The 27,642-nt window shown below is 37.9% G+C and overlaps 1 protein-coding gene across 1 annotated transcript in view; it reads right to left on the bottom strand.

Annotated features, from left to right (window-relative positions):
• Slc2a13 (solute carrier family 2 member 13) overlaps positions 1 to 27,642 on the bottom strand; it is a 291,506-nt gene that overhangs the window by 233,971 nt on the left and 29,893 nt on the right. The window contains exon 2 of the mRNA XM_051189696.1: positions 5,091 to 5,250. Within this exon, the coding sequence (XP_051045653.1) occupies positions 5,091 to 5,250 (160 nt within the window). The remainder of the gene's footprint in view (positions 1 to 5,090; positions 5,251 to 27,642) is intronic.

The raw sequence follows: 27,642 nt of genomic DNA on the forward strand, positions 1-27,642 counted from the left end.
GGGATGGTTTTTATTAACAGGATCAGATGGATTTAGAGGCTTAAGTTTATGCTTTCTTAAAATAACAGCAAGTAATATCTAGTATTTAAGAGTTCTTAAGGACTTCCATAGATATTCCCTCACTCAATCCTACAGTAACAGCATTACTGAAGTTAGCAGCTACATAAGGATATGAGACCTTAGACTAACCCATTCACACCATGAAAGTGAGCCTTCAACTATACTCCCTGCCACTCTACAATATCTTTATTCATGTTTTATGTCTTAATTCTATCAATAGCACAGTATAGACATCCTCAGCATTCAGATTCATAATTTTAATCAAGCTATTAACCCATAATTAGTATGTGTGTTCCGAATTCATTTTTGTTAAAATGGTAATGGAATGATTTTACGATAGAGCTTAACTCATATTTTATTACTTCATATATAGTCAGTAATTACTAATTACGACTAATTATAAGGACATTTCTTGAGCATGAATGTTTTCAGAAAGCATTACCTTCTGAATGATACACAAATCACATTCTTTCAATTAACATTCAAATAACACCTCACTGATGAGGCTTTTAAAACTGTGGAAGTGTAAGTGATTCTGGAAGAGATGCAAGCTCACCACTTCACCAATACAACCAGTTTCTTTAAAAAATCTGTAAGGGGCTAGACAGATAGCTCTGAGGTTAAGAGTACTGGCTGCTCTTCCAGAGGACCTAGATTTAATTCTTGGCACCTGTATGGCAGCTCACAACCATCTGCAACTCCAGTGAATCCAGCACCAGTTTCTGGTCTCTGTGAGCCCTGTGCATGCATTGCCCAAACATACATGCAGGCAGAAACTCATATGCATAAAATAGAATAATAAGAATATATGTTAAAAAATTACCTAATACTTACAAATAAACAAAATGAAACTTACTGTGTTCTCAAAGCAATGGATAATTAATTAATTTTTTTTTAAAAAAAGAAAGGACTATGCCACCAATGGATTCAAAGTCTTATCTACTCCTATTGTTAACAAACCTTCTGCCCTTACTGAATTCCCAGATGGCTGAAGCCCCTCCATAGCTGCTACCACTTCCTCTTGTCCAGATGTGCTGGCTCTGACATAGATAGTATAAATGACATTTCCCTGTCTACAAAGACAATGTTCCCTCCAAGAGCCAAAGACAATCTAACAAACACCCCAACAACAGGTATGAGAAACCCCAATTTGAAATAGGTTCAGGGTCATTTAAGAGACTCCCAAGACATCATAAGCTGTTGCTATTGTCCTCGGTTTCCTCCAGTAGTAAACAAGTCAATCCCTATTGCTGAAGACACCATGCACTTCAGACACAGGGTCCAGAGGACCCAAGCTGGATCTGACCTGAAAGCATCTTCACTGAGGATTAACTTTCATGGCATCAGAGGTATCATGCAAGCTTCCAAAGGAGGGAAGCAAGCAACAGTCCTACTCAGCTATGAAACCTATGAACTGCAATGATCAGCATGGCACAATAACTCCCAGAATGTACTAGTGGCACACAACCTTGTTGGTAAATAGCAGCTCCCTAATTGGACTTAAGACCCATTCAACAAGAGGGAAGGCATGCCTGATACTGAAAACCTAGCCAATGATGCAGGGCTAGTAAAGTCATGACCTTGGAGGAGAACCTACAACTCCTACTTTATTAAATCAGCATTGTTCCCAACTATATTCTAAACAGTTGTCCTTATACCTGTTGGTAAGTGTTATCCCAATCCCTCATCAAGGAAACTTCTCTTTGCAAAAGATGAAAACAATTACAGGAAAAACACAACCACTCAAAATGCAGAGTTTTGAAACCCTGCCCCAAATGATAAATCTATAACGCAATTCCTTCACGTAAAGCTCAGGAATCATTGCTGAAGAAGGGTAGAAAAAGTATAAGAGCCGAAGGGACAGAGTGATTTGAGAGATGTGTCTCCTAAGAATGTCAGAAACTGCAAAGTCTCAGCAACACAAACTTCTAAACCTGTCTGCAGAAGGAGGACACCTATAGACATGCTAAAGTGGGTGGGGAAAACTCATGAGGCTACAGGTTTACATACAGAACTACAGGCAACTCAGGAATGCTGAGAGTAGGAAAAATAGTCTCCCCCAGGGAAGAGCACACCAATTAGCTATTTCATATTAAATGGTTAGCCATTTAATGGAAATAACTTATCCAGACTGAGCAGGATATACATATATATATATATATATATATATATATATATATATATGTACATATATACATACATATATAAACATATATATACATACATATATATATGTATATATTTAGTAATATATACATATGCAGATGTGTAACAACAATTTGTGAAAAAAATGCAGCCATGAATTTGAAAGACAGCAAGGAGGGGTAGATTGGAGGGTTTGGAGGGAAGGAGAAAGGGAAGAAATTATGTGATATGTTATAATCTCAAAAATAAAAAATAATGAAAAATAGAATTATAGTTTACCTCTGATTTTTCTGTTTAAAAGAGATGACTCCACATTAAGCTGATATCACCAGGTTCTAGGAATTCAACTGCTCTGTCTAGTATTTGCTACCTCATGCACCCATAGCATAAAGTATGGTCGATTTCTTCCCACATGTTTGGGGAGAAGTTAAATTCAGAGGGACCACACAATTTGTCCCAGATCTGTAGGTACTAAGTGAACAGTAGAAGACCTATTTGGATTGGGGGCTAGGATTCTGTAACCCTAACAGTTATAGTAGTTTTCCCTCTCTGAAGTTTTTCTCTACCCCTCTATGCCCCACCCTCAGCAATAAGCAAATACACATCACAGAGTATTGCTTTCCTTTAGCTTCTCTTGCAACATACCAACAGTGGCACTTGTGCATCAGAACAGTAGAGAACTCTTAAACTCATTTATGAAGTGCCGACTGTTTATCAAGCAATGGGTTAGATGTCAGGAATACATTATACATAAAACATTTTAGTTTCTACAATGATTTCACAAGGATAAGTGTTTTATTTTTTGCTCCTACATTTTGGGGAAGAAATTAAGTCAAAGGGACTACATGATTTGTTCCATATCTATAAATAATAAAAGAGCAGTAGAACCCAAATTGTCATCAGAGAGCCATTACCCAGTAACTGGTAGAAAGCAGATGCAGAGATCCATAGCCAAGCACTGGGCTGTGCTCCTAGAGTCCTGAAGAAAGGGAGGAAAGATTATATGACCCTGGGAAAATGGGGATCAAGGTCATGATGGAGGAACCCATAGAGACAGCTAATCTGAGCTCATAGGAGCATATGGACTCTGGACTAACAATTAAGGAGCCTGTATGGGACTGACCTAGGACTTTTTTTTTTTTTTTTTTTTTTTTTTTACATGTGTGCAACAGTTGGGTAGCTCATTCTCTTTGTAAGGCTTCTAGCAGTGAAGTCAGGACCTGCCCCCTGGTGCTTGGCTGGCTTTTTGGAACCTGTTCCCCATGCTGGATTACCTTGTCCAGCCTTCATGCAGGGGAGTAGTTCAGTCCTGCCTCAACTTGATGTACTATGCTTTGTTCATGCCTGCTACTTTATGAATGGAGATAGAGGATGAGTGGATTGGGAGCAGGGGTAGATGAGAGTCAGGGGAGGGAATGAGAGGAGAGAAGAGGAAACTGTGGTCAGTATGTAGAATAAATGAGAAAATGTTAAATAAAATAAATTTAAGAAAGAGCAGTAGAAGATAGAGTTGGATTTGGGGATTTTATTGCCCACCTTTAAGGGGGCTAAGGCTGGCCCCAGCAACGTCACCTTTACAAAGTGTACCACAGTTATAAACATTAACTTCATGATCCTCCTTGCTGTCCTAACTACTACTAAAAAAAATGTTAAGTGATTAGCCTCTCAGTAGAAATGTGGCCTAATTAATATAGACATTATATACTTTTATGTATATACATTAGTCACAATAAAAGTTTATCAAAATGAAATAAATATAAGCAATGACTTTTAAGTTTCAAATAAAAACTAAAAATACCAAATAAAAACAGTAGCAGCAACAAGCTTCCTCTTCCTTTTTCATCTACGGAGTAGAAAAGAAAGATTAAAGCTTCCACTCCAGTTTCCCGGCAACCTCTAGGTCTGCAGAGACTGACTCCTCTGGAGACAGCTAGGCAGCAGAATTTCATTCCAATTGTGTATGTGGTTTAGCAAGTCTTGAGAAAGGCAGACTCTCACTGTCTTCATGTGACTTCTCATAAAGCTTTCTCACAGCTTATCCCAAGCCACATGGCTTATGGGGCTGCTTGCACAACAGTGCAGGACCTTCTGTCTCCAGCACACTGGAGCCATCCCCTTGAGCAGCTTCAATGCCGCAAATATTGTAGAAGCCAGGGCCCAAGTCTCTTAGTCAACATTCTTATGGAGCTTACACAGTTCATGCTAAAAGAGCATTTGTTGTAATAAGCAGCAACACAAAAATAAGCCAAGTGATACTATACAGCCTGTGTGCCTTTTCGTAACAGTTTCCTAGAATATGTACATGAATCTGTTGTTTCAAACACTGTAAAGCAATGAATAAAAATCCTGTCCTAAGCTTTAACACAAATTCATTTTTATAAATATAGTTCACATATTTAGTTTTAAAGTTTACCTTTTATCATCATTCTCATTTATTTTGATTCAAATTATGACCAATGAATAATTTTGCATTTTAATTTTACATAGATTCCATTTTATATGACTAAATCTGTACTTTTAAATGTTGTTTCTTTCAGATGAGTGTAACTTCCTACACCCAAAGAAGAAGCTGTCTCTGCAGTTTATAAACAGCTTGTCAGTCACTCATGGAACTTAAAAACTCCACATATATTTATTACATTATTATATGTGTAGATGATTATACACAGTATGAGAAATATCACCTAAATGCTTTGGAAAAGCCAGTCTTCCGCAAATATCAATTCTTAAGGGGAGGTTTCTTGTCAATCATTAAAATAAATAGTATTCCTTGTCTAATTTCAGTTCTGCTGAATGCCACCTACTTATAAGCTAACTACCATGATTCAAGATAGCTCAATTTTCCCAATGTAGTTTGTTTGAATTGAAGATAACAATTTACCAACCTCCATCCATCCTTCTGCAGATAACTGAAGGCTCCATCAACAACACTTGCAAAAAACTGTCCCCCTGTGATGAAGAGAGTATTGATGGTGACCAGTCGGCCTCTTAGGTTGGGTGGAGAAACCTCTGCGATGTACACGGGCACTGTCATGGAAGCAATGCCTGCAATGAAGAACCAAAGTAACCATGAGACACCTGTACAATCTCTGTCGTCACTACACTTACCCATACTAGGTTAAAACACACACACACACACACACACACACACACACACACACACACCACACACATACCACACATACACAAACACCACATACACACACACACGCCACACACACACACACACACACCACACACATACCACATACACAGACACACACACCACACACACACATACACATAGACACCACACACACATACACACCACACACATGCTACACACATATACACACACCACACACACACACACACACACCATACACACACCACCACATACACACACACCACATACACACACACCACACACACACACACACACACCCCACAAATACCACACATACCACAAACAGACACATATACCACACACACACCACGGACACACACACACCACACACCACATACACACCACACACATTACAGACACACACACAGACACACCACACACATACCATACATACACAAACACCACATACACATACACACACGCCACACACATACACACCACACACATACCACACACACAGACAGACACACAGACCACATACACACACACAAACACCACACACATACCACACACACACCACACACACACCGCATACACACACACCACACACACACACCCCACACATACCATACACACCATAGACACATACACCACACACATACCACAGACACACACAGAGACACACACAGAAAGATACACACAACACATACACAACACACACACACCAACACACACATACCACACACATACACACACACACATACACAGACACACACTCACACACATACACACACACACACACACACACAGATACAGGCCTTCATTCTACTGTAATCTCATGTTCAAAACTTCTGTATGTGATTGATATGGGGCTATTGTATACAAGTAAAGAAGTATGTGAGGTTCCAATCTCTGAATATTGTTTTTATACTATTATTTAAATTGATTTATTTTTAGTTTATTTAGTGAGGTCTTATGTAGCTAGTCATGAACACAGTAGATAAATACAGATGCTCTTGAAGTTCTGATCTTCCTGCTTCTACCTCCCAAATGCTCAGTTCACACTGTCATTTAAAAGCCCACAAATAGAAGTACCCCAACAAGTCTACAATGGCATTAAAGGCATAAATATACTTTATAGTTTTATAGACTAAAGATATAAAAATATACTCTAGAAAGAATGATGTAGTTACTAAATTATTTTAGTCTATATGGAAATGTAATCAAAAGTAAGAATAAAACACTACTAAATAATTTACAACAACTAGCTATTCAAAGTCTTTATTTAGAAGGCACATACAAATCTTCAAGTTGGTTTACTGATAAGACTGTCTTATTAAGCCATGTCATTCAATTGCCCAGTTGTGTATTTCTGAGGTGGCTTATAATGACAGAACTTTTAGGAACCTACAGTTCTGAAAAACAGATGATATTATATTGAAAAGAAAAGTGTTATGGGGCTAGGGAGGTGGTCAGTAAAGTGCTCATACTGCTATTTATAGAACTTCAAGCTTTATGTCTCTACATAATATAAACCAATCCCTACACTGGATAAAGCATCGACACTGCACAACAGACCCAGGTAGAAGAACTGCTTTTACAGGCTGGCTTGTCTTGAAGAACGCACCTGGAAGCCAGACACTTCCAGTCCAGGGGCCTTGTATTTCAAGACCCCTGAATCTATCACATTCCATATCCAGTGACATCTGTTTGCAGTCAGTGACAGCAATACCTGTACTTCTTAACAAACAACTGATTTTCAGTAGTGACAGAGACTGACCCCAGGGGTTCATTCAGCCTGGGCACCACGACCAAGCTATCCATCAATAAATCACCAGGTTTCGTTTGTTGATCATCACCATAGCACAGGAAGCCAAGTGCACCCTCCACCTGTAATCCTCTTCCCCTTTCTTCTCTACAGAGACCCACTTCCACCTGGGGTTTTGAGCTTCTGTAAACTCCCTGCTGATATCACAGCAGTCTGCAGCTTCACCAATTATACCTTTTGTCAGATTTTAATTAGCCTCATCCATCTTCCAGTCAGTAACAAACAAACAAACAAATAATAACAAAAATCCTGAAAAAATTCACTATATTAAGGCAAACATGTAAGCAGTTAAGCTCTCTTGGTGCTCATTGCTCCTGTGGTGCCTGCCAGAATATGGAGGGAAGCCTATGATTTTATAAGTTTCACAACAAAAGCAGAAGGAGTATTAAGCTAAATCACACCATGTTATTACTGCAGCACAGACTACTCTAAAATGCTTTCTGTGGAACTTGGAAGTAAACATTTTCGACACACCTTAACAAGTTCATTATACTTTCTCCTCATTTCTTTGACTACCAGATCATCTCAATAAAATTTCACAAATAAACACTAATTTACTGTTGGGATTTTTTTTTTTCTATACTGGTCTCGATATCAACAATCATGCCATTTCTCCCTTAGCCAGAGATCTGCCTTCAGCCATATAACCTGCTAGACACAAGAAATCAGAACCACACATTTAAACAATACATGCTGGTTTCCATACCACAGATTTTACATGACAAGAAATGTAGCCATGTCCTCATGCCTTTAGAAAGCTTGGTGGGTTAAAATGAATACCAACGTGCTGAAGGTGACAGATGATAGCCAAGAAAAAGGCCACAGAACTAGAAAACCTCTAGAGCCATTGACAAGCAGGGTTAGAAAGAGTCCCCCAATTCTAACCAGTGACTTACAATGCTGCTTTGGTATAGCCTTTAAAACTGCCTAATTCTGTTAGGTCTCTTTCACGCCCTGATTATAGCCCTTATATTCAGCACTTATCTACTGAGAGCATGTAATTACCCTACTTCACAGAGGACATTATCCCAGATAATGTGGTGGTAAGTCAAAGAACTAGCAGATGCCAGAACTCAACTTTAACGGCACACACTAGACTTGCTATCACCACAAACGGCAGTAGACACAGGTTTCAATACCCACTATGCCAGTTACAAGCAGGGTAAGTCAGTACAAGTTATTCAACCTCTCTGGGTCTCCAATCCCTCACCTATGGAAGGAGAAAATTAAAAAGTCCTTCAAAGAGATTGAGAAATCTCAATGGATTAACAGAGTAAAGTATTTAAATACAGAAGGTAGTCAATACCAGCCATTATCAAATTTAAGTACAAGATAAAGACAGGGACAGGTGGACTCAGAAGTGGCCTGCGAGGTATACAGCAGGTGACAAGTATTGCTCTCTGAAAATGCTGGGGGTATAAGTTAGCTACTTATAGTGTTCCAGTATTCATCTTGTCCTGCTCAGTTCAGAGTCTGCCAAAACTGCTAGCCTCTTTACTTTTTCACCCCACATGACAGAATTTGGCCTTGCCAGCTTAGTTTTTATGTTATCGTCATTCTAGACACAAAAAAAGGGGGAAGGTGGAAATATATACTAGGGTGAAATAAACCTGATTCAATAAAAAAAAAAAAAAAAGGAAGGAAGAAAGGAAGAAAAGGAGGGCAAGACAAAGTTTTAAGGAAGACACTTGGGGTGAGTCTGGGAGAAAATGCAAACCTATGACACAGGGACTCAGCTTTAGGGCAGTTGTGGGGGGGCAGATTTTAAGAATTGCTAAGTTACAATCTACATATGTTCTGTTCAAGGCCAAGACTGACTTTCAAGGGCTCAAGATGCCTTTCAGTTGCAGGCTTTCAGTTGCAGGACAACATTTCTTTAAATACAAAAATTTGAACTGAAGACTAGGTTAGAAAAAGCTGGAAGCCACATAAATATCCAGTGCTCCTAAGGTGACTTTTTGAACAATACACCTAATTGTGACTACAGCAGTGGGTCATACTCCGAAAGGATATTTGAGAAGAATGCTGAGAGCCATATCCTGGAAAAAAATCTGTATTTAGGGCACTGGTGGATGGAAAGGGAGAGGTGAACAGTAAATGGGCACCTGCCTTGCCCTTGAATATCACAGACTACTTTTAAAAGTCATCCTATCGACAGATATGTGGATGACGGAAAGCAAAGACATCACGTTGCAGAGATAGACACAAAGTTCTGTTTCATTTTTCAGGAAATAACATGGATACTAATATCCAAGTGGATTCATAGCCTCGTGTCCTCAACTTTTGTTAAATGTTCTTCAAGGACGAGGGGATACACCTCTGCTTAGAACACGATCCTTGCAAAATATCTCAGAAACATTTTATCTTTGAAGAATGTCTTCTCTCTTCCCTCTCCCTGCTCCTTGCCATGCGACTTCCTGTCATCAGGTATCATGTTAAAGCAATTAGATCAATCTCTAAGAAAAAGGGGAACTGAGTACAATGAACTGTGTCATTGTGAGCTAGACAAATTAAAGTCCATGCATGCACCTGCTATATGAAACTGGAGATGGAGGAGCGTGATGTTCCTACATTCACTGTGTTCAAATGCTCATACATCTCACACAAGCCTGCTAATCAACAGCTCACAATTAATGAGAACAACGCATGCAAGCAGCTGATTTATGGATTCCTGAACACAAAGCTCAGCCATGAAAAGCTCCAGACTTTAAGCTATTATTAAGTCATCCTGAAACTCCTTTCCACTCTTCAGAAATCAATAGTATTGGTCCAGAGACAAATTTCACTGTTCTAATGAAGGATTTCTAAGTAAAATTAGCAAATGTGAGGGTCTGTATGAATCACTCTTATGTGTTTGAATAGCTCAGCTATAGATTTAAACAAATTGCAAGAGCATTCAAATAAGCAAGAATTGTATTATCCACAGAACATCTATTGTAAAGACAATGTATCGAAGCTCACATGTCTACCCTGTTATAACTCAAAGATGATGGACTAAGATTTCCAACGTTAAGAGTTAGATGTTTCTTAAATGTATATGAATGAGGCAAAACTTTTAGGATCATTCTATGAAAAATTTTATTTCTCCCCTACTTGAATAATTAACTACACAGAAATCTAATAAAATTTCAAATTTTACTTTATCCTGTGTGTGTTTATGTAGTGTATGCCTGTGCACATGTTCATGTGTGTTCACATGAGGAGGCCAGAGTCTAAGGTCAGGTGTCAACTGTCTTCCCCTATAGCTCTCCACAGTTTTTTGTTTATTTTGTTTTGTTATTTTTTGAGACAGGGTTTCTCTGTGTAGCCTTGGGCCTTGGCTGTCCTGGAACTCACTATGTAGATCAAGCTGGCTTCAAACTCAGAGATTCACCTGTTTCTGTTTCCTGAGTGCTGGGATTATAGGCGTGCACCACCACCACCTGGTACTTCACAGTTTTCAGAGACAGTTTCTTACTTAATATAAAGATTACAGATTTGCTAGACTAACTGGCCAGTAAGGCTCTGGAATCACCAACCTCTGCCTCCCTGACACGAAGATGACAGATATGCCCAGCCACACACAGCTTTTTTACATGGGTACTAGGGATCCAAACTCAGGTCCTCGGCTTATAGAGCTAGCACTACTAACAAAGCCATTTTCCAAGCCCGCCCAATCATTCTAATTTTACTAGTGCATATGAAATGGATGACATTAACAATGAAGAGTTAACAGTACAAGTATCAATAGCTTTCTAGCATAACATAACCATAGAAACTGCATCAGTGCTATTCCTGTTGTTAAAAGTATAAAATCTTAAAAAAAAAAAAAGATAAGGTCACATCAAGGGAACTTGTCGTCATGCCTGACTTGAGAAGCATTACCAAGAAACCCCACCTGGGACACCACTGTGCAAAGACATCCATAGGAGCAAGCTGACGCACCACCTGCTTAGAGGGTATGCAGAAGCTGCCTTCCCCAAACTGCTGGAAGCCCTTTAAAAGGCTTGAGTCAGAAACATAAGCAAACAGCATTAGAAAACCCTGTTGTGATAGATAAATAGCCATGAGTCATGGCGGTATCTCAGCATGATAAGCCATGTAGCAACTAATTAGCTTCTGAGAAGTGCATAAGCCACCTTCTATAATAAGGCCTCTAGAACGAGGATTATGGTGGCCTGAGTTCATTTTCAAAACCACTGCTTTATTGTCTCTGAAGGTGGAACCTTAATAAAATGAAGGAAGATCTAAGGGAAGATGACCTCTTAGTGCACTTGTCACTGGCTGGCGGTTACATCTTCATTCTTCTCAATAGCTGTGTCTACTGTCACCACATCACTAGCATGACTTAGAATTTAGCTTTTGCTTTTTTCCCAAATGGGTTTAAGACAAAAGATGTGAGGTAGCTTCCAAGTGTGCTAGGGCCTACAACCCAAAATGCCTATAACAAAGTCAGTTATGAGAAAAGACTACCCCTGGGGAAATCTACAAAATTAACTTTGTAGAGTTTCAAACAGCCCCTAACAAAGCATTATATACTTATTATCAGCATTTCAGCTTGCTTCTTTTAAATCCAGTGTGTGTGTGTGTGTGTGTGTGTGTGTGTGTGTGTGTGTGCGCGCGCGCTTGTGCACGCACGCACATATGTGTGTGCATGTTGCTGAGCACCTGCCCCAGCATGCCTGTAGAAGAGAGAGAATAACTTGTGGGAATCAATGCTCTTTTCCACCACATGTGTCCCAGGAAATTGAATCCATCTTCCCACGTATGTTTAAGTCTGTGTTAAGCTGACAGACACTAACAAGAACAGCTAAAAAGGTGCATAGATTCCTCAAGAATGTGGCAATGGGACTGAGCACCCCCAACTCCACATCCCATATCATTAACCCCTAGAGTGGGACTCTTGGTAACAACTCTTTCTTGGGAACCACTTTTGCAATACAGGATCTCTGCTTCTTTCCTTTCTTTTAACCTGTCACCAGCAATAAAGATCCTTTCTAAAATTCATCCTCCAGTTGTCCCTGAGACAAGCGTTCCTTTAAGTTCACTAGAGAAAAGTATGAGAGGCTCCTGGCCTGGGGTGTCTTTGGTGACCATTGTTTTCTAGCATCTTAGCTCCCCTTACAGCTCACCTTAACTGGGAATGGGTCCATTAACTCACAGACCCCAAATGTCCCCCAGATTGATGAAGAACAACAAAAAGGTATCAGGTTAATGAACATGGCCATGCAAAGCTAAGGAATGTTACAGTCTCTATTTCTATGTTAGTTGCTTTCTTCCTTGCTGTGATCAAATACCTAACAAGGAATAATTTAAGGGAAGTTTTGTTCAGGGCTCACTGTTTGTGTGTATTACAAAATAGATGGCAGGGAGGCAGGGAGAGGTGAATGTCGGTACCCTGCTGGCTTTTCATTACTCTCTTTTTATTGAATCCTGGGTCCTGGCCTCTGGGACGGTATTGTTCACATTCAGGATGGATCTTCCCTGCTCAACTGAACCTCTCAGCAAACACCCAGAGGTTTGTCTGAGAACATTCCAAATCCAGACAAGTTGCAATAAAGAAAACCATCCTAATTTCCATTTCCGAAGGTTAAATCAACTTAATGAAAACTATTAACATTTTTAAAAACTTCCCCCTTTTTAGGCATATTGGAAATAATGAAATCTTTAAGAAATTTACTTTCTCCAGGTATTTGCTTTTAGCTAAATTTTATATTTGTTGAGAAATTCAAAATGAACTTTTCTTATATATCTGTTTTCATGAAAATGTCATTTCCTATAGCCAATCTTTTGCCACTGAAATAATTGATCTATTATTTCACAACAGACTTCTTATCAGAAAGGAGAGAATACCTTGGCACTAGTGCCTCTGTGGCGCTGAGGAAAAAGCCCCACTCCCCTGGAGCTGTCCCTGGCAGTTTCTGCCTTAACCCTTTCATGGGCTATTGACATCTCCAAGTTCACTTAGCATCCCTATCCTTTCTCCAGGCTTTGAAAATTGTAAAGAGGGGACCTGTGCAAATGATTAAGATGTTAACTGCTAAATCTTTATGTTTATAGAAAAAGGAATAACTGGCAGGTTTTGCAGTACTTTCTGGTAGTCCTTGCTTTCGTGTATTAACTCACACAGAGCTTTGTAGTAAACTCCTATGAGATCCAATATGCAGTAAAGTATTATGCCTAAAGAAAATGACAAATCCTAGGAGGTAATGCTCTGGAGAAAAAAAAAGAGAAGAGAATAAGGGAGAAAATAAGGAGGAGAAAAAAAGGGAGAAGGAAGAGGAGGAGAAAGAAAGAAGAGAAGGAAAAGTAGGAAGAGGAAAAGTAGCAGTAGTAGCAATACTAACAGTGGTAGTAGTTGTAATAGTAGTAGTAGTAGTATGAGCTTCATGGTGAGGATGCCAGCAATGACACAAGCCTTTTTGCCCTGCCTCCTAATCAACTCCTGAGTGATCCAGAGCCACCTGCAAAGTAAGTAGCTCTGCCACCTTATCAAGATTGCTAGCCTTTGAAGAAGTGTCATTCATTGCTCCCTGCCATCTATGGAATCCAAAATACTAATTTTTCAAGGGATGAGACCCTGACCTACCCTGGAAACACTTAGAAAAGTAACTGTGATCCTAGGTTTCTTAAGCCAAGAGGAGAGACACAAAATCTGTTCAAGAACAGGGTAAAATGCCTAAAATAGAGTTCTAAAAATGCATATCAGATAATGATGTCAAATGGATTGTTCTACTTAGGGTTTCTATTGCTGTGAAGAGACACCATGACAATGACAACCCTTAAAAAGAAAAACATTTAATTAGGCTGGGTTACAGTTTTAGAGGTTTAGTCCATTATCATCATAGTGTGACATGACAGCATGCAGGCAGACACCTGCTGGAGAAGGAGCTGAGAGTTCTACATCGTGATTCACAGGTTACATGAAATGAACTGAAACATTGGTTGTGGCCTGAACATATATAAGACCTCAAAGACCAGCCCCACAGTGTACACTTCCTCCAACAATGCTGTACCTCTTAATAGTGCCACTATTGTGGAATACTATTTTAGCTAGGCAAAGATTTGCTTATGCAGTGGAATATTACTTTAACTGTGTAAGGATGTGTTACTTTTGTCTATGTTGCACTTCTTTAACTATGTAAAAATGTATTACATTTGTTTCATCTTTCCTGCCTAAGGTACCCAATTGTTCTAATAAAGAGCTGAACGGCCAATACCTAGAGAAAACGGTAGGTAGGGCAGGCAGGGAGAGACAATAAATAGGAGAAGAAATCTAGACTCAGGAGAAAAATGAGAGAAGAGAAGAGAAGAGAAGAGAAGAGAAGAGTGAAGAGAAGAGAAGAGAAGAGAAGAGAAGAGAAGGAGGAGGGGAGAGACATGCCTGGGGTCAGAAGCCAGGCAGCCCCAGCCAGCCAGACACAAAAAGCAGAGAAAATATGGTATGTAGAAGGAAAGAAAAGTAAAAAACGCTGAAGCAAAATGTAGATAAAGGCAAACAGTTTAAGTTAAAAGAGCTAGTTAGAAATGAGCTAAGCTGAGGTTGTGCATTCAAAACTAATAGTAAGTCTCCCTGTCATGATTTGAGAACTGTTTGGTGGCCTAAAATAAAAATCCTGGTACATGCCACTCTCTATGAGCTTATGGGGGCCAATTACATTCAAACTACCACATGAATAATACAAGAACTGAGATGCAGGGGGAAATAAGGAGCATAGATGATGAAGGAAAACTATAGCAATCCATAAACTGAATTAATGATTATCCCCATAGGAAAACGTCAACTCTAGACGCCTTCTTTACATTAGTTCCATGAAACACTGACCAAGTAATTCCATGCTAATATAATTCCAGAAAAAGGCTATAAATCCCAGTTAATGTTGTAGGCTGGTATAATTGCTGGTTATGATGTCCTCTTGTTACAAATTAGAATCAACCAAGTGGGAGCCTCGCCTGGGAAACTATTGTGATTACCTTAATAGAAGTGTAAAGACTCATTCTAAGACTAGGCGGTACCTTCTGCTACCAGCACATAAATAGGGCAGAAGGGTGACTATCTCCCTTTTGCTTGCTAACCTCTCTTGCTGACCAGTTGGTTTACCCCATCATGCAGCTGCTGATTCATCCATAGTAATCACAACCAGCATTTCCAGCACCCCACTGTTGACCAGCACCTCTCAGAAGCCTTCCAGGTTTGGGTACCAGATTGGGGATGCTGATGCACTTGCCCTCATGGACTGACCAACTACCATATTCTAAATCTCTCCAATAGGAGACAACACTTGTGGAACTACCCTGACTGCTCACAGTCTTAAATAACTTTCTCAGTTCTTCGAGTGTGAGTTAACTGTTGATACAACTTTAATGAAAGGTGGTTCAATAAATTCTTTAATTGCATGTGTATACTGTGCTGGTTAATTTTTTTTGTCAAAATGACACAAACTAGGGTTATTGGGGGAGAAGGAACCTCAATGGGGTAAATGCTTCTAAAGGACTGGGATGTAGGCAAGACTATGAAGCATTTTCTTGATTAACGATATGGGAGAGTCCAACTCACTGAGGGCAGTGCCACCCCTAGGCACTATAAGTAGGCTGAGAAAGCCCAGGAATAAGCTAGTTAGCAGTTTTCCTCCTCTAATTCAGTTCCTGCCTCGACTTTCCTCACTGAAGGAATGTAATGTACATTTGTATGCTGAAATAAACCCTTAAATCCTTTCCCACAAATAAATCCTTTCCTTCCCAAGATGCTTTTGGTCATGGAGTTTTATCATAGCAATTGAAACCAAATTAAGACATTTGTTCTCTCTCTCTCTCTCTCTCTCTCTCTCTCTCTCTCTCTCTCTGTGTGTGTGTGTGTGTGTGTGTGTGTGTGTGTGCGTGTGTGTGTGTGTTTGTGTGTGTGTGTGTGTGTGTGTGTGTGTGTGTGTGTGTCTCCCAGAACTCTGAATGATAACACCAGAAAAGCCTTTATGTGAACTGATGCTTTTGTACATGTCTGTCAAGTAAATACTAGATGTCCTCTGTCCCATGGTATGGAAATGTTAGTACAGGAAATGGCCTATTAAGACAGAGTAAGTACCTCCCTCTGATTCAGACACTATCTCCTACTTATACAAGATCTGTATATTTAAACATTTGTTGTTGCTATTATGTTCTGTTTTGCTTCTTCTTTTTTTTTTTTTTTTTTTGGTGGGCCAGACTTAGTGGTGTACTTGGAAGCAGAGGCAGGAGGATCATGACAAATTCAAGAACAGCCTGATCTCTACAGTGAGTTCTGTCCTAGTCAGGATAACATATGAGATATTGTCTCAAGAAAAACAAAAAAGTATTATTTAAGCTCTTCTACTACAATTCCACCCACTGTGGCGCAAGCATTATTTCTATGGGAACTGGGGCTCTAGAAAGAGGTACAAAAATACTTTGACTTCTACCAGTATCCATGAAACTACAGTAGGCCAATTTTCTGGCTTCTATGGAGAATGACATCTCAGACTTTACAAAGTCCTTTGCATGCTCACTTGGAATAGGCCAACACAAGACTCTTACTACAAAAAAAAAAAAAAAAAAAAAAAAAAAAACATTTTTTATCTAAAACATATGGCTGAAAACAAATCTAGAGATGTACCACTACATAAAAAATATATTGTAGTTTGCTTAGTAGCTCAACAGGAAAGTATTTATTTCCCTTGAATGTCTAAGGCCCTAGGTGCAATCCCCTGCAGTATGGATATATATATCACATATATTAGTATATTATACATACTAAACAATATTTAATATTTAAACAATATTTAGCCATTTAAGTATTATATATGATATATTGTATATACAATAATTTGTATATAATATTAATACAAGTTTAATATTCCAATACAATATATGGTTAATTACTTAAAGTAATTTGAATGTGAAATACTCCCAGCTGACAACACTATAAAGATTGCAGAACTTTTAGGAAGTAGAACATCTAGAGGAAGTGTATCACTAGGCGCCAGTCTTGAGGTTTTATAGCCCTTTGACTGTGGCTACCATATGACCAGCCCGCCTCTTGCTTCTGCCATGACCTCTTCTTTACCTGCTGATGTATCCCAAGCACCATAATGGTATGGTCCCCTTTGGTAGTAAACTGGAACACCCTCTCTGAAATTGCTCTTTTTCAGGCATTTTGCCATAGCAACAAAGAATTATTAAGATTGGAAATATATTTATATAGATATGCAATATGTTAGATAAAACTCAATATTCATTCATGATTTTTAAATTCACTTAAAATTTAAAAGGGCTATTTGATAAAACAGAATACATAACACACATCATATTTAGCATAAGCTAATTAAAGTATGCTATGAACCAGCAGGAACAAATCATGCATAAATGCTATTCTACTTTTCAATGACAAAAGTTCTAGTCAGTGTACTAAGAAAATATGTCTTCAATTTTGAGGGGAAAAATCACTTATAGATGATACTATTCCAAGTTTTGCAAAATAAAAATGTGCTATGGACATACTAATTTTTTTCTTTTAATCTCTCTACCACACCCTCAAACATGTTTGTAAATGTCTTATAGGTAGACACCAAGTGACCTCTCTTCCATGATATTACTTGGTTTGGTTGGCTTTGTTTATTTAATTGTGAGATGATATGATCTGCCAGCATAGCCCAGTATAGCCTCTAGCTCTTGGTGATTCTTGGGTCTCAGGCTCCCAAGTGCTAGGATCACACATATGTGACATCTTGTCCTGATTTTGTTTTGTTTAAATGTTGTGTTGTTTTTTAAACAAGCTCTGATCATGTGGACCAGAATGGCCTTGAAGTCATGGCCTTGAAGTCAGAGTCCTCCTCCCCAGTACTGGGAATGCAAGCATTGGACACACTATACCTAGAAATGGTATTGGGATTACAGTTTAGTATCATTGCTTCATTTTTAAAAAAGAAGAAAAAATAAAAGGCTTGCATGGTGAGGTGTGCCTGTAATCACACCACTCAGGAGGCAAGGACAAGGAGTTCATTACTTGAGGTCAAGTTCAGATGGCCTGGAAATATAAAAACCATCAAAAAAGCTAAAACAGTTCTATTATATTACTACATGTCTAAATACTAACAGCAACTTTAATATAGAATTTTAAAATATACTATGCTACTAACAAAACAGGTGATTTTAAGTTGCCTTTTCTAAAAACATTAACCTTTTTTTTACTTGGACCCCAAGATAAAGGAAAACTTGGCATATTTACTGTGATTTTGTATTGGACTGTCTCTTGTATGAGGGCTGGAGGCACAGTGATAAATCACTGTCTCTAACCTTTCCTAAGAATTCATCTTGAATTCTAGGAAGAATAAACCTCAAAGACACAGCTCTCTGCAGACTGAGGCCCTCAAAGGTCATGGATGACAGAGATAGGGATGTCTATAGACACTTCAGGACAAGAACTGAAACGACAGCCAAGAAGACAGAACCCTGTTATGTATACCACTTGCCTCCTCCCCCAGTTCTTCAATTTAAGTAAAGCACATGTCAGTACCCAAATAATGGACTTGGTGTATTCCATTGTGTTGTACCACATTTTCTTTATCAGTTCATCAGATGACATAAATCTAGGCTGGTTCCAATTCCTGGCTCTTATTAATATAGCAAGAGTAAACTTTGTTGAGCAAATGTCTCTGTAGTAAAATGAAGCATCCTTTTAGTAAATGCTGAAGAGTGGTGTATAACTGGATCTTGAGGTAGATCTATTCCTGGCTTCCTGAGGAACTAATTTCCATAATGACTGTCCAATTTGGCACTCCCACCAGCAATGGATGAGTGTTCCCCTTACTCCACATCCTCACCAGCATGAGTTGTCTTTTGTTTTATTGATCTTGGACAGTCTGACTGGTGTAAGATGGAAATCTCAAAGCCGTTTTGATTTGTATCTGATGACTAAGGTTATTGAACATTTCTTTAAGTGCTTTGCAGGCATTTGTGTTTCCTCTTTTGAGAACTCTGTTTAGATTTGTTACAAGCACTTTCCTGCCAGCCTGGTCTCACATCTGCGTCAGCCCAAAATAACACACAGAGACTCTATTAGTTATAAAGCTGTTGGCCAATGGGTAGAGCTTCTTATTGGCTAGCTCTGTCTTAGCTATTAACTCATTTTTATCAATCTAAGTGTTTCCACATGGTCTTACCAGAGAGAGTGGAAGAGAGAGAGAGAGAGAGAGTCCAGACCTCTTATTTCTCTTGTGTCCTACATCTTGACTCCTCTTTACTACCTCTTGCAGAATCCTCCTTGTCTCCTAGTCCCACCTATCTTACCTTCCTATTTGCCAGCAGTGCTTTATCCATTAACCAATAAGAGAAACATATTTACAGAATGACATCTCCCATCATCTCCTCTTTTCTGTCTACAATAAAAGAAGGGCTTTAACTTTAATATAGTAAAATATATAACAAAACAATTATCAAATAAGAACTATAGTTAATAATATTTAGTTCATTAACATTTAGCAAGATTTAAAGAAAATATTCCATCATCTATCCTATCTTTATGAGTCTAAAGCCTTAGATGTAACTTATCTTTAATTCTAATAAGGAAAACTATAACCATAACTATTTGTATTCAACTCCATCAAAAACCACAGAAGGATAGTATACAAACTCTAGAAATGACAGGCACAACATGCTGCATGGTCAGTCACCCAAAGTTCTTCTGTAATGTTCCATCTTCGGCCTATAGGCCATAGTGTATCTGGCAGACTCCTCAACAAAGCAGGAAACTTTAAATTGTCTGCCTATATTGGCAGTTTGTCAGTCACTGTTTTCTGTGTCCTGCAGACTGTCTGGCAGACTCTTCCATGAAGCAGGAACCCTGCAGCAATGTCCATCTTATATCAGTAGTCACTTTTCTGTGGGTCCTGCACATTTACTTTATTAATTATTATTATTATTATTTAAATTTGAAACAAGGTTAGTTTTACATGTCAATCCCAATTCCCTGCACATCTACTTTATAAAGCATATAGATAAGAGCAGTATCTTGCCCAAATGGCTAGTCTGGCATATTGGAAGCAAAGTCCATAATGAGTTTCTTCAATGTCCATCTTCCCTTCTGATGCAGTTGGTGTTGAGGAGCAGTTGTGCCTCAGTTAAAAACCATAAACCATTTTAAGTGCCATATTCTGTAGGTCTTTGAAAGGTTTGAAAAATATTTATCCACCTTAAATACATCTCTGTATATCTAGAAAACCTAACTAAACGTTTTACTATTATAGGTAACTATCTATAATTTGTACTTAACTATACATTTTTAAATGAGCTATATAAACACAATACTTAAACAAGAGGGGAAATATTACATATCATAAAACTGACCTTAAATTTGTATCAATAAATGAAAATCCATTCCAAAACAAAGTATTTGTTTCTATATCATAATTGCCTTTTTACCTTTAAAAAGAGACTGATTGTGATCATTGACCATTTATAACTAACCCCATTTAGATGAAAACAAACATTTATAGACAATATTTGGGAATTTGGGTGTCATTCTTTCCAAACTGCTTCCTGCTGGTTGGGGACATTGTAATACCATGGGAATCCTAAGAAGACGCAGAAATCCTGGCTGTATCCCATTTATAATTAGGTTATTTGTTTTCTTAACATCCAACATTTTGTTTTTGTTTTGTTCTGTATATATAGTAGATATTAGTTCCCAATCAGATGGGTGATAAAGATCTTTTCCCATTCCACTCTGTAGCCTACCGCTTTGTCTGAATGATGGTATCCTTTGTCATACAAAAGCTTTTCAGTTTCATGAGGTCCCATTTATTAATTGTTGTTAGTGCCTTTACTATCATTGTGCTGTTCAGAAATTAATTTCCTTGCCAATGAGTTCAAGACTGTTGTTCACTTTCTCTTCTATCAGATTCAATATACCTGTCCTTATGTTGAGGTCCATGATCCATTTGGAGTTTTGTGCAGGTTATTAACTATGGACTATTTGCATTCTTCCCCATGTAGCCAAATAATCTCACCAGAATAATTTGTTGATGATGCTATATTTTTCAGTTGCTTTCTTGTTCTAGCTAAGACTTCTAGTAATACACTTAATATGTAAGGAGAGACTGGACAACCTTGCCTTATTCCTGATTTTAGTGTAAATGATTTGAGTTTCTCTCAGTTTGGTTTAATGTTAGCTGTGGGTTTGCTATTAATAACATATTTAAGTTGAGTATGTTTCTTGTATCCCTAATCTCTCCAGGACTTTTATTATGAAGGTGTATTGGATTATGTCAGAAGCCTTTTCTTCATCTAATGAGATGGTCGTGTGTTTCTGATTATAAGATAGATTACTTTAATTGATTTATGTAAATTGAGCCATCCCTGCACCTTTGCAATGAAGATTACTTGATCATGGTAGATGATATTTCAAATGTGTTCTTGTATTTGGTCTGCACTATTTTACTGAGAAATTTTGCAACTGATTAGAGAAAGTGAGCAGGAGATAAGCAACTACTTCGAACTAGCACAATGCAATATGTTAAAATCTTTCTTCTAAGGTGAGGGATAAGTTATTGCATCTGGTTCCTCCCACCAGCAAGAAAAAAGTACAATGCTTCCTGGGCCTATTTAGATTCTGGAGACAGCATATTCCTCATTTGTGTATGTTATACTAGCCCATATACATGTGACTATGAAAAGCTGCTAGATTTTAGTGGGGCCTGGAACAGGAGGAGGCTCTACAACAGGTAGGTCCAGGCTTCTTTGCAGGCTGCTCTACCATTTAATCATATGATCCAACACACCTGATAGCACATGGGGTTTCAGTACCATAGGTGAATAACAGTGAAGAACTGCATGATTTTAGAGCAAGATTCTACTGTCATCTATAGACAACTGTTCTTCCTTTCAGAGATAGATTTTTGCCTGCTCTGGTGCCCTGGTGGAAACTGAACATTTTGCAGTGAGTTAAGATATCACAAACTTGGCATTACCCACCAAGCCATAAAGTTGGATGTGTACAGCAACAATCCATTACTAAATGGAAGTGGTATATATGTGATTGGGCCCCAGAATGTCCAGAAGGAACAAGCAAGTTACATGAAGAAGTTATTCACATGCCTATGTTTTCTATTCTCCTTCCAATTTTCCTCTCAAACATGCACCTTGAACCTCAAGGGTGTGCCCTATATTCGGCTGACCAAGGAAGAGAGGAGTAGGGGGCATGGTTTACTGAGGGTTCTGCAGATTATACAGGCATCACACAGAAGTAAACAGCTGAAGTATTATAATCCTTTCTGGAAAAGAAATTGTTGCAGTGAGCAGAATGCCAGGTATATTTTTATACATTTTTCTTGGAAACAAAAATGGCAAGATATGCTCTCATTTACTAATTCTTGGGCTCAAGCCAATGGACTACTTGGCTGTTCAGGGACTTGGAAGCAGCATGATTGGAAAATAGTTGAGGGAGACATTTGTGGAAGATATATGAGAATAAATCTCTTAATAGATGAAGGATGTGAAGATACTTATGTTCCATATAAATAGTCATCAAAAGGTGACTTAAGCAGGAGGGGAATTCAATAATCAAATAGATAGGATGACCTGCTCTGCGTATAGTGACCCCCTTTCCCTGGCCATTCCTATCATTGCCTAATGGGCTCATGAACAAAATGGCTATGTTGACAGAGATGAACATTATGCATGGGCTCAACAGCATGGACTTCAATTCACAAGGCAGACTTGGCTATAGTTGCTGCAGTGTGCCATATCTTCTAGAAGCAGAAATCAAGATTGAACCTTCATGTGGAACCATTCTCTGGGGTGACCAGCCAGTGACCTGGTGGTTAGTTTACTACATTGGACCATTTCCTTTTTGGAAAAGGCAATGTGTTATCCTTACTGGAAAGATACTTAATCTAGCTAGGATTTGCCTTCCCTGCACATAATGCATCTGCCAAAATTACCATCTAAGAACTTACTCCTCTTATCCATCATAATAGTATCCCATAATGCACTGCTTCTGACTAAGGAACTCATTTTCCAGTCAGAGGAGGGCCGTAATAGACTCACACTCATGGAACCCACCATGATCCTCTCCATCCTGAAGTCACTGACCTGATAAAACTGTAGAATTGCCTTTTTTGTTTTTATTTTATATATTTTATTAATTAGAAGCCTGTTTACTTCCTTTTCTTTCTTTTTTCTTTTCTTTTCTTTTTTTTTTTTTTTTTTGTTTGTTGTTTTGTTTTTTGTTTTTTGAGACATGGTGCCTTTTGAAGACACCCGCCAATTAGGTAGAAGTACTTGGAGGGCTGAAACAACACTTTCCAGAAAGCAAAGTCAACAATACATGGTATGGTTTTTCCCTTAGCCAGTATTCACGGGCCAGTAGTCAAGGGGTGGAAATAGGGTGGTTCTACTCATTGCCACCCCTACTAACCCACTAGAAAAATGTTTGCTTCTTGATCTCTCGATCTTAAGTTCTGGGCCTACAAGTTTTGGTTCCCAGATGGAGGAATACTCCTGCCTGGAGATGCAGCAAACCTTCCATTTACCTGGAATCTAAGACTTCCCCCTGGATACTTTGGGCTTCTAGTCCACTAAGCCAATAGACTAAGAAAGGAATAACAGTGTTAGGAAGAGTGATTTGTCCAAACTACCAATGGGGAAATTGGGTTGCTTCTCCACAATGGAAGTAGGAAAGATTCTGTCTGGAGTGCAGAGTTTTAAGAGGCTCTTTTACTGTTACCTTGCCCTTTGATTAAATCCATGGGTACCTACAACCTAATCTATGCAGGATGACAAAGACCACAGACCTTTCAAGGATGAAGGTGTGAATCACTGTTACAGGAGAAACAAAAAACAACAACAACAACAAAAAACCAAACAAACAAAAAACAGGACTTGATAAGGTACTTCCTGAGAACAGAGAAAATTTAGGATGGGTAGTAGAGGAAAGTAGCTATAAATACCAGCTAAGGTCACATGACCAGTTGCAGAAACAAAGATTATAATTGATTATATGTTTGTGTGTATATACATAAACATTAATCAGTCATTTGTTTTCTTTCTTTCATATCTTTGTCATGTAATACAACATCAATTGAGATAATATCAGTGGTTATCATACTTAAGTTATGAGGCACTAAAAGAATATCCCTCAAGGGAAACTGCCACCTATTCTAAAATATATAATGCATTTGCAGTTGTAGATGAGAGACATATAATATTATGTAATGTTTATACAATATAAAAAATTATAACCTGGTTAAGTATATAATAGGTTCACAATAGTACATGTGATAGTTATATCACATTAGGCATAATTATTACTTGGTAATTGTTTTCATTTAGAAATTAACTGTGATATAAGGAGATATTATTTAGTGTCAAGTTGGTGTTGACAAGGGTGGACTTGTGATGGCTAATCCCAGATATCCACTTGACTATATCTGGATTCAATTAAAACCCAAACAACTGGGGACAGCTGTGAGGGGTTCTCTTGATCAGATCATTTGAGGTGTGAAAACTTTCCCTAACTAAATCATTGGAGATCAGAAGAGCCCCATAAATCTGAGCCACACTTGGTGGCAGCCTACATAAAAGACAATAGACAAAGGAAGCTTTTGCTTTTTCCCACTTGCCCTCACTCTCAAGGGCAAGTTCATCAACGCTGTTGCTTGAGGCATTCCTTCACTTGTATTAGAACCTAATCCTTCCAGATTCCAACACAGACTGAAGATGTCCTATCATATAGCCCAAGATGGACTCAAATTTGTGGCAGTCCTCCATAGGCATATGCCACCTTGTATGGCTATTTCTAATTTTAGTTTTTGAAGAAACATCTATTTTTATAATTGCTTATTTTGATTTACAATCTATATAAGTGTTACACAAGTTTTTATTTCTTTACATCCCTATTAGAATGATATTTTTGTCATTCTGATGCTATCTATTCTAAAAACTTGTAATGGTTTTATTTAAAATTCCATGAATGATTTAATAATGTTGAAACCTTTTAATATATATAGCCATTTTTATATTTTCTTTTGAAAACTCTACATTAAAATCATTTGCATTTTTAAACTTCCTTACTCAGAATTTTCTGTAGCTAGGTATGAAGAGGTGCTTGGTTCCTCATAAACTCTGGATAGCCATGGTTAGCTAAGAGGAAAGTTTATAAATGGTTTGTGTTGTAGCTTTCCTGCTTTACTTTGCATAAACATCTGAGTTTACTATTCCAACATTTAACTACATTTGCTGTGCTATTTATGCTTTGAAGAGTCTTGCTCTCCCACTCTTCCTGCAGTCGCTCCACTTTCTCATCATTTAGTAATTTTCACTGAAAGACAACTCACATCATGGGTCAAAAGAATCCTAAGAGTTTTGTTTGTTTGACTGTGTAGTTAACGGTAATGGGGTTACATTCTTGATGGTTCTCAGTAAGTCTTCATGGGAGTCAAAAAACAGTGCTGACTTTTTTTGGATCCTGAAACTACTGAATTATCAGTCAGTTCTAACTTTTATAAAAACTATATTGTTCGGCACATAAAATACTGCATCTAAAGTAAAAGTGTTGTGGTTTCAATGAGATGTCTTCAGCAGCCTTCAATATTTAAACTTGGTCCCCAGTTGATGAAGAAGCTCCAGTCCTTTGCCCTGCTTCATCTACCTTTATAAGGACTTAAGTAATGCAAGAATAACAAATAACTACATCTTCCATTTAATTATTTTTGAAACAGGGTTTCTCTGTAGTTTTGGAGCCTGTCTCGGAACTAGATCCTATAGGCCAGGCTGGTCTCAAACTCACAGAGATCCTCCTGCCTCTGTCTCCCAAGTGCTGGTATTAAAGTCATGTGCCACTACCACCCAGCTAACATCTTACATTTCCAACTGAATGAACACTCAATGAACAATCTTAACTTACCCCTATGAACAAGTACCTCATAAATCACCAAGTTTATGGGTCCTTAGATGGAAAATAGTCTATTATACATTGGTATCTCTCATTAATGACTAGCCTAATATGGACAATATTTAATAATTAAATAGTTATAGAAATGAATTAATTATGAAAATAATGAATTACTATCATTTGAAGAGTATCATTTGAAAGGATAATGAGAGAAAATGCACAAAAAGTCAAATCACCTAAGACTTTAAATGCTTTATAGTATCCACCAACAGAAATATTACATGAAAAAACTAAATATAGCTTAATGAAAGGACACTAAATTTTACTTTTTCCATGTTTATAGGTAACACTTTCCCTGGTATTCAGTAATAAAGTTAATTCTCTCCTCATAAGGTGAAATATGAAATGGACACAGAATCCCTGTGAATCTGACATGTGGCATCAAGCAGCAGGATGTAAAATGAAGTCAAAAGGAAAAGAGAAGAAATACAAGTCTCCTAGGTTATGCTCTTCAACACAACAGCTGAAATTTCTGTAACAAGATCTTTTTTATTTTAATCCATTAGCAACCACTAAATTACAGACATCAAAGATGCTATCTTGCTACCATGGAGATGCAGAATATATGAATTCATTAAGACTGGTTAAAAAAGGAAAAGGGTTGTGTAGTTCCTATGAGAAACAGTTCCTTTCAATAGTTTTCTTCTGTACCTAACAAATACCCCATGTTGTCAAGTTTCTTAATTACTTGCTGTGTTAGCCTTTTTTTCTGACAAGCCAGCAGTCACACATTATTCAGTTGCTATGACTTTTTAAATTTTGGGTTTAATCATCAGACTCTATATTAAATCATCACTGTGCATTGTCAGTTCTTTGGTGCCCTTTACTTTTTCTTATGCATGGTCATTTTAAAACAACCACTTGTGTGCACTTTTTAAAAGGCCAGTGTCATTGTGGCTCTTTTTTTCAAGGGGTAGTTCATAAACAAATACTGGAATGGAGGCTTCCTGACACCAAGATTACTATATGTGAAATAAGAAGAACTTATTACCTCAGGGAGGCATAAAGAGAACATGATGTGGCTCATTAATCAGATTATTATTAGTCTATACATGAAGAGTACATTATGAGAAAGCCAGTTACTTGCATAAAAACTAGGGCATCCCTAATTCAAAAATTAAAATTACAAATTTTTTTGGAGTGGTAACAAGGTATGACAGGTGGAACACTACACATGTGATTTCATGTGATCTGTTGATCAAAACGCAAGCTCACAAAAAGTATTGCATAAGCCCATGCATATAAGATTTATATGAAAATGAATAAATTCTGAATTTCCATCTCCAAGATATTTTGATGTTTAAGTAAATGTTACAAAACACACAAAAAAAATGCAAAAATTTCTTGTCTTTAAAATGTTGGGTAAGAGACAAATTTACTGAATTGTGGCATATATTATAGTTTCCCAACCCAACCTACTTATATTAGTTTTGTGGAGACTTCAGCTGTGTTCTGCATTATTTCCACAAGTTTTACTAGTGAATAGAAACTTACAAAATGTGTAACTATAGTAACCAGCAACTGATACTACTCACTGTGTTTTTTTAGTGCAATTTTGAGGCTAGG

The sequence above is a fragment of the Phodopus roborovskii genome, unplaced genomic scaffold (genome assembly GCF_943737965.1).
Source record: "Phodopus roborovskii unplaced genomic scaffold, PHOROB, whole genome shotgun sequence".
NCBI lineage: Eukaryota > Metazoa > Chordata > Mammalia > Rodentia > Cricetidae > Phodopus > Phodopus roborovskii.